The 17,155-nt window shown below is 44.1% G+C and overlaps 1 protein-coding gene across 5 annotated transcripts in view; it reads left to right on the top strand.

Moving 5' to 3' along the window:
- Positions 1 to 17,155, top strand: part of pla2g7 (phospholipase A2, group VII (platelet-activating factor acetylhydrolase, plasma)) — a 110,640-nt gene that overhangs the window by 11,179 nt on the left and 82,306 nt on the right. For 2 of the 5 annotated variants that reach the window (XM_055635354.1, XM_055635352.1), the window contains exons 2-3: positions 9,518 to 9,634; positions 11,970 to 12,120. The exons of 1 other annotated variant lie outside the window; for it this stretch is intronic. In XM_055635354.1, the coding sequence (XP_055491329.1) occupies positions 9,539 to 9,634; positions 11,970 to 12,120 (247 nt within the window). In that variant the 5' untranslated portion in view covers positions 9,518 to 9,538. Of the gene's footprint in view, positions 1 to 3,640; positions 3,733 to 3,824; positions 3,844 to 9,517; positions 9,635 to 11,969; positions 12,121 to 17,155 lie in introns of those variants that run through there. 2 more of the 5 variants (XM_055635353.1, XM_055635355.1) reach the window with 2 other exon arrangements.

The raw sequence follows: 17,155 nt of genomic DNA on the forward strand, positions 1-17,155 counted from the left end.
CTAAAAACGGACCAACTGGCTGGAGTTTTTACGGACATTTTCAACCTCTCACTTCTGAGGTCTGAGGTCCCCACCTGCTTTAAAAGGGCATCAATTATACCAATGCCCAAGAAGACTAAGGTGACGTGCCTCAATGACTATCGACCAGTGGCACTAACGCCTGTGGTGATGAAGTGCTTTGAGAGGCTGATCATGGAGCAAATCTACTCCCACCTCGACAAAAACCTGGACCCACTGCAGTTCGCTTACCGCCACAACAGATCAACGGTGGATGCGATCTCACTGGCCCTCCACTCCGCTCTGGACCACTTGGACAACAAAAACTCATATGTCAGGTTGTTAATCATTGAATACAGCTCGGCATTTAATACAATCATCCCCTCCAAACTGGTTACCAAACTCGCAGAACTGGGTCTCTGCGCATCCCTCTGCAATTGGATCCATGACTTCCTCATTCTCAGACCACAGTCTGTTCGCATTGGTGGAAATGTGTCAACCTCGATAACAATCAGCACGGGAGCACCTCAACGCTGCGTGCTCAGCCCCCTGCTGTACTCACTCTATACTCATGACTGCGTAGCCGGTCATAGTGTGAACTCCATCATCAAGTTCGCTGACGACACCACTGTTGTGGGACGTATCACTGATGGGGATGAGTCAGAGTATAGAAGAGAGATCGAGCGACTGTCCGTATGGTGCCAGCACAATAACCTGGCCCTCAACACCAGCAAAACCAAGGAACTGATTGAGGACTTTGGAAGGAGTAGGATTCGGACCCACAGTCCTGTTTATATCTATTGATGGGTGAAAGGGTCAAGAGCTTCAAATTCCTGGGCGTGCACATCTCTGAAGATCTTTCCTGGTCCGAGAACACTGTTGCAATTATTAAGAAAGCACATCAGCGCCTCTACCCCCTGAGACAATTACGGAGAGTTGGTTTGTCAAGGAGGACTCTCACTAACTTCTACAGGTGCACAATAGAGAGCATGCTGCCCGGTTGCATCGTGGTTCGGCAACTTGAGCGCCCTGGAGAGGAAAAACTACAAAAAGTAGTAAACATTGCCCAGTCCATCATCAGCTCTGACCTCCCTTCCATTGAGGGGATCTATCGCAGTCGCTGCCTTAAAAAGGCTGCCAGCATCATCAAGGACCCACACCATCCTGGCCACACACTCATCTCCCGGCAATGTTAGCTTTCGTTGCAAAAGGATTTGAGTATAGGAGCAGAGAGGTTCTACTGCAGTTGTACAGGGTCTTGGTGAGACCACACCTGGAGTATTGCGTACAGTTTTGGTCTCCAAATCTGAGGAAGGACATTATTGCCATAGAGGGAGTGCAGAGACGGTTCGCCAGACTGATTCCTGGGATGGTAGGACTGTCTTATGAAGAAAGACTGGATAGACTTGGTTTATGCTCTCTAGAATTTAGAAGATTGAGAGGGGATCTTATAGAAACTTACAAAATTCTTAAGGGGTTGGACAGGCTAGATGCAGGAAGATTGTTCCCGATGTTACGGAAGTCCAGGACAAGGGGTCACAGCTTAAGGATAAAGGGGAAATCCTTTAAAACCGAGATGAGAAGAACCTTTTTCACACAGAGAGTGGTGAATCTCTGGAACTCTCTGCCACAGAGGGTAGTTGAGGCCAGTTCATTGGCTATATTTAAGAGGGAATTAGATGTGGCCCTTGTGGCTAAGGGGATCAGGGGGTATGGAGAGAAGGCAGGTACGGGATACTGAGTTGGATGATCAGCCATGATCATATTGAATGGCGGTGCAGGCTCGAAGGGCCGAATGGCCTACTCCTGCAACTAATTTCTATGTTTCTATGTTTACCTTCAGGTAGAAGGTACAGGAGGCTGAAGACTGTAACGACCAGGCTCAGGAATAGCTACTTCCCCACAGCTATTAAACTTGTCTCGGACAAAACTGTAAACATTAATAGCCCATTATCTGTTATTTGCACTTTATCAGTTTATTTATTCATGTGTGTATATATTTATATAATGGTATATGGACACACTTATCTGTTCTGTAGTCATGCCTACTATGTTCTGTTGTGTTGAAGCAAAGCAAGAATTTCATTGTCCTATCAGGGACACATGACAATAAACTCTCTTGAATGTGCAGGAAAGTGGTAATATCTGGGGAGCTAAGGGCAATGTGAGGAGAGAGAAATGGGATTAGTGTAAATGGGTACTTGATGGTCAGTGTAGGAGGGAATTTTGTATTTTACCTGTACCTTGAATCTGGGTTTAATTGGGGCCCAGCTCAGACAAAATAAAACATCACGTAGATCAGTGGTGACTTTTTTTTATCAAGTTGTATTATTGAAGGCCTTCACAGTGCATACCGAGAAACACTCTGAGAGAAGGCTTTGGTGGGCCAAATAGTCCGTTCCCACGACTCCAGGATGGAAATTGGTAAAATCAATTTTAATGATTAGTTTTTGATTTTAGCCAATGTGAAGATTGCAACTCAGCAAATGTGTTCCGCACCCTACTACACTCGGTATTTCTTGAAAGTTCCAACTCTGGTATAGCCTTGTGTCAGCTGATGGCATCCACCCAACGTATTGCAAATGGATTTTACCAGAGGTTGGGGGTTGATGTGGAGATGGCAGTGTTTCGCTTGGCCACTGGTATCTCACCACTATCCATACAATGTACCTTAACTGAAATGTATTAGCACTAGCTAACAAATGGCACTAGCTCAGCAAGAACTTGGCCGGCATGGAGGAGCTGGATTGAAGAGCCTGTTTCCATGCTATATAACTCTGAGCTTGACTGAACTAAGATGGTTAACATTTCATTCAAATGTACTGCACACATCAGTACACAGACATCGTTGTTTCCAACACGAAAACTGACAAAGGAACTAGCCCTTTAACAATCACAATGCTTACAGTGAACATTATATAATACACAGTCAGTCTGCAAAACCAATTACCCTGTTGCATATAAGTGATGCAAACACATACCACTGTAAGACCACTGTAGTCTCACTGGGGATTGTTTGTTTTCTATGAATGTGCAGGCATTAAAGATCGCCCATTCAAATCCTAATTACACATATGACAACACGGAATGTACGAGAAACTGTGACTTAGCCTGATGGATTCTTGCTGGTGCTGTGTTTAACTGAGACGATTCTGTGATGTGACCAATCCCACACACGTTCTAACCTTTCACCAGACTCCCGTTTGAATGTATTGGTATCTATTATTTAGTGATCTTCACACTATCGTAATCAAACAGATAACCACAAAGACCACTGTCAGATCAGTATCCTTCTGCAATCAACGGACAATGATAGTTTTGTTTTTGTCCTTCCACTTTTATGGGTTCGTTCATTAACAGTTGTGCCTCTTTAAAGGGGCTGGGGACCTTTTTTTTGTGATTGACGATCCCAGGGCAAACCGGCCGCTGATTTCTCGAGTGCATTAGAGAAAACCACACGTTACAATTCTGTGTGGTTTCTGAACTTGGACATTGTACACCTAGCTTATTCTGTAGTAATTGGGGCGAGCTGGACGATAAGGAGGCACTTGCAGCGCATCCGATGTGCGGACGAGCGTGGGATCCCATCATAGTGACAGGCTGGGACCTGAAGGGGGGCGGTCGGACTCGGTGGGCGGGCGGGAGGGAGGGAGGTTTCTGCAGGAGTGGCCCCGGCTAATTCATTGGGACGCCGTCACGTCAGGTCCGGATTACACTGCCAAGCTTGTTGAAGCGGTAAGAAATGTTGCATTTATTAAAGAATGTGCTGCTGCCGGGGCTGAAGAGCACAATAAAACGCCACACATTAAACAAAGACAACGGGCTATCGTTCACCCAGCTTGTAAGGTCGGTAACAAATGGGCCTGGACGAAAGTGACCGTGGAAGTAACGATGCCGGCAGCAAACGACACAGAGAGACGTCCCAGCTTGGAATCAACAGTTTGTGGTGTTAGACTGACAAGAGGTGTTCACGGAAACGAATCACTTCCCGGTGGAATGTGCCAATGCCCTGATTTAATTAAGAAGCATGAAAACGGGTTTAAACGGTGGGGTCCACAACACAATAAATACACTGGGTTGCAGAATGAGGAGTTTGAGGAACGGATGCTGGAGAGTACAACAATGATTTGCTGCCGGCGAGATTTCTGGAAAGTGCATGCGATACTTACATGTAACTCAGCGGATCGGGCAGCATCTCTGGAGAACATGGATAGGCGACGTTTCGGGTCGGGTTCCTTCCTCAGACCTGATCCAAAACATCGTGTAAAGGTTTTACAGAGATGCTGTCACACCCACTGAGTTATCCGTGTCCCTTTCTGCAAACCAGCATCTGCAGTTCCTTGTGTCGATCATATTAATGTTCTTGTTTTACGCATTATCAGTTTAGTTTTAGTCTGGAAAAAGCCCCCAACCCGAAAGGTCTTCTGCCCATTCCCTCTCTAGATACTGTCTGCTCCGCTGAGGTCCTCCAGCACTTTTTTTAGCTCACGGTTCCCACATATGCAGTTCCTCGTGTCACTTAGTTTCAGAAGCTTCGTATTAACTTGATGAAATTGGGTGATTGCGAAACTGATGAACGAGGAAGAGATAATTAAAAGTTTAGATTTTTATCAAAACGAGTTGGCTGAAACGTGTCTGGCAAAATTCGATTATAATGAGGAAGATATACGAAAAATGTGCGTGGTTGGCAATTGTTAAAATAAGGGAACTGAAAATGTTGTAGATCTTCGGGTCTCGACTGAAAACGTCGTAGAATATCTGCCTCCAGATGTGCTGCTTGATCTACGGAGTTCCTCCAGCAGTTTTTGTTTCCGCTCCATATTCGATCATCCGAGTCTCGCGGTTGATTCTTAACAGGCTGCAATCACCAAAAACGCATTTATCTGGGCAAATTGACGGACTATGACCGGAGAAAGGCATGAGTAGTAGTTCTGATGAAAGGTGATAAACTCGAAGTGGCAAACCTTTCTCTCAAACAGAATTACTGGCTGACATGTAACTCAGCGGATCGGGCAGCATCTCTGGAGAACATGGATAGGCGACGTTTCGGGTCGGGTTCCTTCCTCAGACCTGATCCAAAACATCGTCTAAAGGTTTTACAGAGATGCTGTCACACCCACTGAGTTATCCCAGCACCATGTCCCTTTCTGCAAACCAGCATCTGCAGTTCCTTGTGTCGATCATATTAATGTTCTTGTTTTACGCATTATCAGTTTAGTTTTAGTCTGGAAAAAGGCCCCAACCCGAAAGGTCTTCTGCCCATTCCCTCTCTAGATACTGTCTGTTTCCTTCGCTCCATAGATGCCGGCCTATTTCCTTCGCTCCATAGATGCTGCTGCACCCGCTGAGTTTCTCCAGCTTTTTTGTGTAACCTTACTGGCTGACATGCTGAGTGTTTTCAACATTTTCCAGTTTTCATTTCAGCAGCCTACATTCAGATCAAAATATGCTATGTTACACATTGAATTCATTGTTTTTTTATCTTGGAGAAAGACTAGTCTAGAGAACTTGAAAATGAATGGGGATGTCTTGCGAAAGTTACAATAGAGGAGCTACTGGACATCTTATAATGGATGAAGGTAGATACTTCTCCATGGTCAGGTCGGGTATATCCAAGAACTTGGTGGAATACTAGAGAAGAAATTATTGGAGTCCTAGCTGAGATATTTGTATCGTTGTTAGCCATGGGTGAGGACTAGCAGTCTAATGGTTGGCTGATTCAAGAAAGACTGCAAAGAAAATCCTGGCATCCTGAAGGTGGAACAGTGGCACAGCGGTAGAGTTGCTGCCTTACAGCACCGGAACTCTGGTTCGATCCTGACTATGGGTGCTATCTGTACGGAATTTGTATGTTCTCCCTGTGATCTTGTACATTTTCTCTGGATGCTCCGGTTTCCTCCCGAATACCAAAGGTTTGTAGGATAATTGTCACCTGTAAATTGTCGCTAGTGGGTAAGATAGAGCTAGTGTACAGGTTGATCGCTGGTCGGCATGGACTTGGTGGGTCAAAGAGCCTGTTTCTGTGCTGTACCTCTAAAGCCTAAAGTAAAATCTACCTATATGCTGGTAAGCTTAACATCTGAGTTCGGTAAATTACTGGTGGTGGTTCATAGGGATAAGATATATACATGCATTTGGAAAGATGGGTTTATTGGGGATAGTTTGCATGGTGTGTGTGGGAAAATATTGCCTTGTGAATTGTGAGTTTTTGAAGAAGTAACCCAAGACGATCAGTGAGGACAGGGCATCAGACCTAGTCCATGTGGACTTGAACGAGGCCAACCGCACAACGATCTGTGCGGTTGGGTGCTTAGGAAGGTTAGATGGGATGGCATGGGATCCAGATAGAACTTGTTAATTGGATGCATTGTAGAAAGCAGAGGGTGATAGTGGACGATTGCCCACTATTAGTGACTGACTAGTGGTGTGACTTGGATCTGTGCTGGTGGGCTCATTGTCATCTCTATACCAATGATTTGGATGAAAATGTACAAGTTATGGTTAGTAGGTTTCCAGATGACACTAAAATGGGTGAAATTGTAGATAATGGAGAAGGTTATCAAGAATTATAGTGCGATCTTGGACAGTAGGGTACGTGGGCTGAGGAATGCAAATGAAGTTTAACACGGGTAAGTGCAAAGTGTTGCAAACTTTTTATTCTGGAAAGTTTCAACACATTGAAGAGTAGAATCTTGACTCCACTGTTTAAGAAATTAAAGGACTTGTTAACCTCGCATCGGAAGATGCAAAAAGATAGAATCTACAATAAAGGATATGATATTAAGATGCTTAGAAAATTATTGAACAAGGGTACTCTGAATTTGTGAAAGAAAAATCTCATTTAGCTATCTGTTGGAGCCTTTGAGAATGCGCCTGATACTTAAAATGAGGGGGGAGGGGGGGCTTTTGAAAGGCTTTTCTGTGGCTCATCACATGGTATTAGGAAACAAGGTGAGAATATGTGGAATTGCAAGTAATATACTGGTGTAGATTGAGGGCTGGTTAACAGATATAAAATAAAGAGTGGGAATCAATAGTTCCTTCTGGGGTAGGCAGGCTGCAATGTATGGGCTCAGTAGAGATCAGTGCTTCGATTAGAGCTATTTTCAATCTCGATTAACAATTTGGCTTTGGAGACTAATGTTTCTAATTTTGCTGATGACACAAAGGTAACTCTGATAGATCAGCCATGTTTGAATGTCAGAGTAGACTTGATGGGCCAAATGGCCTAATTCTACTTCTATCACTTATGATTGTATGAATATGAGCACCAATGAGAATGCACAGAAGAAGGTCTCCGACCTGAAAGAGTAAGTCCATTTCCTTCCATAGATGCTTCTTGGCCAACTGAGTTCTTCTAGAAGTCACCTTTTTTTTGTTGCAGATTCCAGCATCTGTAGTCTCCTGTATCTCCATAGATTGGTAAATGTTGAAATTCAAAATGATCTGGGTGTCCATGCACACAAGTCAATGAAATGTAATGTGGATATCGCAAGCAATTATGAAGGCAAACAATACACTGGACTCTATTGCAAAGTGATCTAAGTATAAGCATAAAGATGTGTTACTACAATTGTGTAGATTCAATATACAATCCTAGGTGGAGTATTGTGCACAATTTATCTTTAGTTCTGAAACCAGATGTTTTTACCAAAGTGCGTAGTAAAGATTGTCCAGTCTGGTCCCTGGGATAGCAGGGAGGTTCTACTGCAGTTGTACAGGGTCTTGGTGAGACCACACCTGGAGTATTGCGTACAGTTTTGGTCTCCAAATCTGAGGAAGGACATTATTGCCATAGAGGGAGTGCAGAGAAGGTTCACCAGACTGATTCCTGGGATGTCAGGACTGTCTTATGAAGAAAGACTGGATAGACTTGGTTTATACTCTCTAGAATTTAGGAGATTGAGAGGGGATCTTATAGAAACTTACAAAATTCTTAAGGGGTTGGACAGGCTAGATGCAGGAAGATTGTTCCCGATGTTGTGGAAGTCCAGGACAAGGGGTCACAGCTTAAGGATAAGGGGGAAATCTTTTAAAACCGAGATGAGAAGAACTTTTTTCACACAGAGAGTGGTGAATCTCTGGAACTCTCTGCCACAGAGGGTAGTTGAGGCCAGTTCATTGGCTATATTTAAGAGGGAGTTAGATGTGGCCCTTGTGGCTAAGGGGATCAGGGGGTATGGAGAGAAGGCAGGTACGGGATACTGAGTTGGATGATCAGCCATGATCATATTGAATGGCGGTGCAGGCTCGAAGGGCCTAATGGCCTACTCCTGCACTTAATTTCTATGTTTCTATAGCAGGTCAGCCATGTGCTAAAAATTAAGTAGATTAGACCTACTAACCAAAGCTTAGATCTAGTAGAAATATTGTCTGCCAAGGCCACCTTGGACACCACCAGCATATCTACCACTGCCCCACCCTGTAAGGATCCTGACCCGAAACATTGCCTATCATTCCCAATACAGATGCTGCCCGACTGAATTACTCCAGCACCTTGTGTTTTGCTCAAGATTCTAGCAACTGCAATTCCTTGTATCCCCAAGACTTAGAAATTTATTGTCCGTCCTTCATTGTCATTTTGTCTAAATCCTGGAATTGCCTTCCCAAGCGCACTGTGGGATTGCAGGAGTTCAAGTAGATGTTTCAATGCTCCCTTCTCAATGGCAACACATACTGGTCTTGTCAGTGGATAAGATATTACGGTAGTGGCAAGTAGACAGAAATAAAGGTAGGTTTTCACTCAAGCTGTTGCTAGTGTGGATCTTCTTTACAAAAGATCGACCTGCTGCCCTCTGGAAGGCGCTATAGGTGCATCAAATCCAGGACAAACAGACTCAGGAATAGTTGCTTTCTGAGAATTATATCTACTATAAATTCAAATTCACACATGCACTGACTACACCGCCCAACACGGACTTCCATCTGTATATATGTATATATGTATGTAGCGCCGCAGAATTTGTGCACCTATTCCCCCCCCCCATCTCCCTTCTGTTTTTTGTTTTTTCTGTTTCTTGTTTTTTTTGTGCTAAATTGTATGTATGCACTGAGTACGAGCAGCTTTCAGTTTCACTGTACATGTATAGTGACAATAAATGGCATATCTATATCTATATCTAAAAGTGCACTGCACATACACACATATTCACGAGACTGCTAAGATAATGAATATATCACAGGACATAAATCGCACCATTTGATACTCGGTTCTCAAGGGTACAGTTACCATAATATACGTTACACTAATGTACAGACTGAAAAATTAAAACAATTCAGATTGGTGTTCAATGGAATTGTTGGGTAGCCATCAGTACATCTTGATGCATTGAATGACAATCAAAAAAATTCACCTTTCATATTTTAAATGGAGCAATTGATGAAACTAGTGAAAGCCAATAAAATAATTCCAATATAAATGTTGCTACAATTGATCAATTGGAATGAGTTATTCTTTCATGGGGATGGTAATGTAGTGCCATAACTAGTGTATCTAATTTTAAAATGTTTTATCTTACAGATTTTTATAATTCAGCAGAACATGGGACATGGTGGGAGTCATAGTCTGGGGATTCCTTCTGGGAAAGGGCCACATCTTGTTGGATGTATAGATATTATGACTGATCACACAATTCAGGTAAGGAGTAATCTCAGTTGCGAAAGACAAATGAGACATGACAGTCTCAAAACATAGAAACCTAAAATATATTTCTGTTAGATCCAGGAAAAGTATATGTATAATTATGTCTATTGTGCCTTTTTGATGGGCGCAATTCAGGGAGTACTCCAGCCACTGGGTGGGTGAGATGGCGTTGCCAGTGGCACACAGCAGGGAGGCTCCTCAGACGTTACTGCAATCAGATTGTGGAAACCAGGAACTGCAGATGCTGGCTCACATTAAATGATCGGGTCAGGACACCTCAACTATCCATGTTCTCCAGAGTTGCTGGTTGCCCGCTGAGTTAGTTCCAGCACTTTGTGGTAATTTATTGCAATCCAATTGTCTTCATTCTTGGAAGTGATTGAATTTCTCGTGTTTCTGACGTTTTTTGACACATCATAAGTGAGCCTTAGTAATGAGTGTTGAGTGGCATTGCAGCTGAACGCTATGTCCAGATATCGGAATTCTTTCTTTTAAAACCACACTTAAAACCGTAATGAAATAGTATTTACTTCCCAATCAGTCATTTTTCTGGTATGGTTGGTATATCAAAATTATTATTTCCTTCAGATGAAATGTTGAGAAAATAAACTTAATAAACATTTAACAATTAGTGATTTGTACACATTGATTTTAATCAATCCAGATTTAATGTCATCAAATAAGCATTAACTTAGTCCCTAAAATGTTCTCTTTCCCTTGTGCCTCTTCTAAAGAAAAGAATTATACCAGTTTTAATGTATCAATTGACATCCTGGCGGAAATTTGTCATCCTGCCAGTAATGCCCCTGTCCCACTTAGGAAACCTGAACGGAAACCTCTGGAGACTTTGCACCCCACCCAAGGTTTCCGTGCGGTTCCCGGAGGTTTTTGTCAGTCTCCCTACCTGCTTCCGCTACCTGCAACCTCTGGGAACCGCACGGAAACCTTGGGTGGGGCGCAAAGTCTCCAGAGGTTTCTGTTCAGGTTTCATGTAGTTCAGACAATCGTCAACATTTGCCTCAGATTTTGTGATGCTAAACATTTAAGTAAACTTAATATTCCACATCAAAGAAAAAGTACTGTTAAACCTACAGTTGCTCAAAAAATGTGTACTTTATAATCCATGACATGGATGAAATCTGCAAAAATGGCATCATTCTATGTCTGCAGGAATCATGGAATAGTTGTGGCAAATATGGAGGACATCAGTCCCATTACCATTGCCATACACTGGAACTTTGGTGGAACAATTCCATAATTTCTCGTCTTTTTCTTTGCTTCTGAAGTCAAATGGAATATTTTTGTTCCAGTGCCTATGATTCCTTGTTGTAATCCCTGATTAGCCCCTCTCACATTCTTGTAGGCCATAAATTCCAGATAATAACTAATCTCTGTGTAATAAACAAACAAAATAATTTGCTTATGCCCCAATGCCCCTCCCCACCCCGCTGTGAATAAATTAAAATATTTTCTCTCACGTCCTTGATGTCCCCAGAGCTGTCCAATAATAGTTCCAGTGAATATTGATTTTTATATTTCCCTCTCTAATCCCATCATGATATTATGAAATTCTATTGATCTCTGGCAAACGTCTTTGCTCTAATTCTCTAGATAAAACAATTTCCCTGGAACCGTCTCTCAGATTTTTGTGTATCTCCCCTTGAGAGTGGTGACATGAATTTGATGCAATACTTCATTTGTGACTTGCTATGATGCCTTGACTCTTGTACAGTTGTAGTTTTAACCCCTGCTTTTGCACTCGTAGAATCACACTGCATGGAAACAGGTTATTTTGTCCATTTCATCAATTGCCAACCATCGTGCATCCATTTATTCTAATTACATTTTTCCTCTGCCATCCCATCGGCGTTCCCTCTGATTCTTCTGGCATCTAACTATACAAGGGTCAATTTTAGGCAGCCAATTAGTGTATCAATCTGCAAGTCTTCTGCATTTCAGAGGAAACCGCAGCACTCTTCATGGCTTGCTAACAGCTCCAAGGGACGGTGGGAGTAGGCAGCACCTAGAGTCAGGATCAGTCAGGCTTATGAAGATCTATGAAGCAGCTGGCTTGACTTCTGTACTACTCTCATTTCAATGTTTTCTTCTTCTGAAATCAAAAGTAATGAGATATGTGGATATTTCCAGATTCATGGAATGAAAAGCAATCCATTTGTCAAGGGTCAAGAGTATTTAGTGGTCGTATGTATTGACAACGGAACAATAGATGTTATGTTCAACATTTATGGCCTTCATACAATGTTGTGTTTATCTTCTGACTTCAAAGCTGCTGTATGTTGGTGCTCCACATTCCTCCTTTTCCCAACAGGGAAGTTTCTTGCGCCTGTACTACCCATGTGTTCATCGTGAAAAGCATCAACAGCCACTGTGGATTCCCAGACATGAATATTACAATGGACTTGCTGATTTTCTTAAATACAGCAGAAAAATTACGGATTATATTTTAAAGCATTTGTATGGTAAGAAATATTCTCCGCAACATGTTTCCTGAAGACTAGTACTTGCATGTAAATCTTTGCAGTTTTTAGTTTTAGAGATATAGCGCAGAAGCAGGCTCTTCAACCCATCAAGTCCAGACCGACCAGATATCCCCACACATTAACACTATCCTACTCGCACATCCAGGGACAATTTTTACACATACCAAACCAATTAACCTACAAACCTGTACGTCTTTGGAGTGTGGGAGGAAACCAAAGTTTTCAGAGAAAACCCACACGGTCACGGGGAGAACGTGCAAACTCCGTACTGACAGCACCTGTAGTTGGGATCGAACCCAGGTCTCAGGTGCTGTAAAAGCACTGTAAGGCAGCAACTTTACCGCTGCTGTAACCCAAGTCTCCGGTGTTGTAAAAGCGCTATAAGGCAGCAACTCTACCACTGCGCCCCTTGGTTGGTTGATTAGTTGGCAGCCCGCGTGAATTGCGTATTACCAAGGGCCTAAATCTGAGTAACATTCGGGGAGACACGGAAGGTTGCAGAAGCTGGAATCTGAACCAACAAACAATCTGCTTGAGGAACTCAGCAGATGGAACAGCAACGGGGGATAGAAAGAAACGGTAGATTCTTTGGGACTGAGTCCTAATCGTCAGATCGTCAACCAATCCTTCCCACCCACAAATGCTGTTCAACCCATTGAGTTCCTCCAGAAGATTGTGGGAACAAGGAACTGCAGATCCTGATTTACAAAAATAAAACACAGAGTGCTGGAGTAACTCAGTGGCTCATGCAGCATCTCTGGAGAATGTAGACTGATCTTTCAATCGATTGAAGTTAGTGAAGGGGGGTTGGAGGGCAGGCAAGAAAGCTGGAAGAGAGGAGGAGCAGGAAAAAGCCTGGCGACTGATAGGTGGCATAGATTCAGTGACTGTTTCACCAAATACTTGCGCTTAGTCTGCCAAGGCCTATGGGATCGATGATAGAAAATAAATGGTGGAGTAACTCTGTTAGGGTGTAAGATGCCCAAGCGAAATATGAGGTGTTGTTCCTCCAATTTGTACTAGACCTCACTCGGACAGTGGATGGGGCCAGGGACCGAAAGGCCAGTATAGGAATGGGAGGGAGTTATAGTGTTTAGCAACCAGGAGGTCAAATAGGTTTAGGTGGACTGAGCAGGGTGTTCAGCGAAACAATCGATGAGCCTGCGCTTGGTCTTGTCGATATGTAGGATTCCACGCCTGGAACAGTGGATACAGTAGATGAGGTTGGGGGAGGTGAAAGTGAACTTCTGCCTCACCTGCAAAGACTATTGGGGTCCTTGGATGGAGTCGAGGGAGGTATGAATATTGACCTCTAACTTAAAGTAACCCTTGCTTTCTCTCTCTCTCCATCCCTCCCCCCATCCCAGTTCTCCGACCAGTCTGACTGTCCCTCTGATTATTTTTTTAATCTATTTATACTTCGTGGTCACCTTCCACTAGCTAACAATGATCTATTCTACATTTTCTTTGGAGCTTCTTCTCCTTTGATGTCTCGTTTACACATCTTACCCTTCCTTATCTCTCTCTCCCACTCCCCCAACTCAGTCTCAAGAAGGGTCTCAACTCGAAACGTCACCCATTCCTTCTACCCAAAGATGCTGACTGTCCCGCTGAGTTAATCCAACATTTTGTGTCTAACTTCGGTGTAAACCAGCATCTGCAGTTCCATCCTACACACAAAACCTATGGGATCTCCTGGTTGTTAATTTTGGGTAACTTCCCAAAACCCTTTTCTCCCCTCTCTCTTTGCTGTGTCCCACCTGGACTCATACCTATTTCTCCCCTCCAACTCTCCTTCCACCCACAGTCCTTCCTCTGGCTTCACAATTCACAACTCTTCCACCCTTATCTCACACCTTTTCGACTTTCCATCTCTGGCCTTTATCCAACCATCTACCTATTCAAAACCCCTTTCATCTGCATCCACTTATCTCTTGCCAGGCTTTGTCCGGCCCCTCTATCTATCTTTCTCCCGACCCCACTGCAATCAATCTGAAGACATAATCTTCAGAGATGCTGCCTGACTGGCTGAGTTACTCCAGCATTTTGACTTTTTGTAAGCACACATCTGCTGTTCCTTGTTTCCTCAGTTTTTCTTTGCATGCATACTTTGTTATTTGCACAGTTTCCAGCCTCTCGTTGTGCAATGATGGCAGGGCCTTGACCTTTGCACCGTTTGTGGCCACAAATCAACCCTCATCACATCCCTTCACATGTGATCCAGGACCATGGAATGTGCTAGTCTGCAACATCCTGGCCGAGGGACCTCCCCTTTACTCTGTAGGGCCGAGATGGCCTGTTTCCGTGCTGTAATTGTTATATGGTTATATGGTTATATCCTGTGTGGGCAGCTCCTTGGACTGGAAGATAACAGGTTTAGGGCAAATTCTCAGGTGCCTTTTACTGAGCAGCAGCGTAGTAATGCAGCTAGTAGAATGACAGCCACTCAGCGCCAGAGACTCTGTTCAAACCTGACCTTGGCTGCACCCAGTGACCATGTGGGTTTCTTTCAAGTTCTGCGATTTTCTCCCATGTCCAAAAGACGTGTGAGTTGGTAGATCAATTGGTCACAGTAAATTGCCCCTGGTGAGCAGTGAGTGATAGAATCTGGGTAGAGTTAACATACAAACATAGAAAATAGGTGCAGGAGGAAGCCATTCGGCCCTTCGAGCCAGCATCGCTATTCATTGTGATCATGGCTGATCATCCCCTATCAATAACCCGTGCCTGCCTTCTCCCCATATCCCTTGACTCCACTAGCCCCTAGAGCTCTATCTAACTCTCTCTTAAATCCATCCAGTGACTTGGCCTCCACTGCCCTCTGTGGCAGGGAATTCCATAAATTCACAACTCTCTGGGTGAAAAAGTTTTTCTCACCTCAGTCTTAAATGACCTCCCCTTTATTCTAAGTTAATAAGAATGCGGGGAAAACAGAAACTGGGATTAATGTTGGATTGGTGTAAATACCTGGTTGCTCATCAGTGGGGACTTGATGCCTCTGCTCTGTTTGTGGATTCTTACTTGCTCTAGATACCAAAAGTACCACTGTGCCTGGGCCAGTCAATACAAACTAACTGGCAAGGCATTATAAACTAACTAACTCATTACTTCAGGCAGTTTTCTTACAGCAGTTTTATTTATCTTGAAGGATCGACCCTTTGAACCCTGTACGTACAATGATTGGTCAGAACTTTTTCATATGCAATTTAAAATTATCTGAAGGCAGGAAACTCTGGGATGAATGATGTCTGTAGCTTTCTGATTATAGTCATACAGCACGGAAACAGCCTGACTCATCTGTGTCTAAGCTGATCCCATTTACCCGCATTGAACACATATCTCTCTCTCTCTGCCTTTCCTTTCCATAGCTCTCATATAGGCTGGCATTGAAGGATTTATAGATCCCTACTTTAACAGGTTGCAAGTCTGTTACTGAGCCACTGCCCTTAAACTGCCGATCACAAAGCTTCATCTGCGATAACTTGGGGGAGGAACTGCAAATACTCCTCATTGTGCTTCACGGAGCGAACTCTGTTTTGGAATGCTTCGGGAGCACCATCCATTCTAGAGTTGGTGGGCTCTTTACCACTTCAGAGCCCCTCTCATCAATCACCCTCAATGAATGCCACGGAGCACATTCTGCATGCTTTTATTTGGAACTGGTGTCTCTGGTTTCCCGGATGTCTTTAGTGTAACAAGGAGTAAACAGGGCCTTTGCAGTTTTCCAAATGCATTTTCTCCCTTGGTTTCCCCTGTGCATTTGGTTTATATAATTGTGTGAGCACACTGGGTAGCAACAGGCAACCTACTCCATCAGCAGTGTTGTAATAAGTTAATAATGTCAATGTATATTGGATGCTTCCACTATTCATGAGTGCATGGATATAGAAACATAGAAACATAGAAATTAGGTGCAGGAGTAGGCCATTCGGCCCTTCGAGCCTGCACCGCCATTCAATATGATCATGGCTGATCATCCAACTCAGTATCCCGTACCTGCCTTCTCTCCATACCCCCTGATCCCCTTAGCCACAAGGGCCACATCTAACTCCCTCTTAAATATAGCCAATGAAGTGGCCTCAACTACCCTCTGTGGCAGAGAGTTCCAGAGATTCACCACTCTCTGCGTGAAAAAAGTTCTTCTCATCTCGGTTTTAAAGGATTTCCCCTTTATCCTTAAGCTGTTGACCCTTGTCATGATGAAGTGATTAAGTTTACCCCTCCAGCATATATTAAGATGCTGGTATTTGGTTGATTCATCTCTATAATATTAAAACTCTTTGTCTTGTTAGTGCCTGTGTATGTGTGTCAATATCGTTAATTCCTATTTTTTTCCTAACGCTAGGCCTCAGCCTTCCCATTTTCACACATTCTACTCACATTTTTCCCATAAAGGCGATAAACATCTTCCCATCGCATTCCCACGTATACTTCTGAAGTTTTTTATCGTTTAAAGTTTTAAAAAACCCCACGAAAACTCATCCTTTTTCGGGGGAAAAAACCCGAGTGACGTCACAATGCACTCTCAAGGCAGGACGGGACACTCCGGGAGGGAGGGGCACTCCAGCGTTCGTGCGGCGGCGGCTCCTGGTGGCGAGGGTGATGCTACGGGCCATGGCTGGAGCCGAGCCTGGTGCTCGAGCTGGAGTGAGAGCCGAGCCCGGGGCTTGGGATGGGGCCGTGATGGGGGCTGAGAAAGAAGCCGCCGCTGGTCCGGAGTCAGGGACGTGACCGGAGATGAAGTCGTAGCCTGCACTGCAGCCCAGGTGGCGGCCGAGGTGACGGCTGGTGTCTACAGCCAGGGCCGGGTCGAGTACGAGAACCAGGCCGAGTTCCAGGCCCCGGCGCTGCTCTACGAGCTGGGCAGGTCCTGGGACAGGGAATATGAGAGGGGAGGAGGATGAAGGAAATGAGGGAGATGGGGAGGGGTGGAGGAGGGAGACGTCCCCTCTCTATCTACATTCACTCCCACTCTCTCTACCCCCTCCCTCTACCCCCCCTCTCTCTCTCTACC

This window comes from Leucoraja erinacea, chromosome 5 (assembly GCF_028641065.1).
Source record: "Leucoraja erinacea ecotype New England chromosome 5, Leri_hhj_1, whole genome shotgun sequence".
Classification (NCBI taxonomy): domain Eukaryota; kingdom Metazoa; phylum Chordata; class Chondrichthyes; order Rajiformes; family Rajidae; genus Leucoraja; species Leucoraja erinaceus.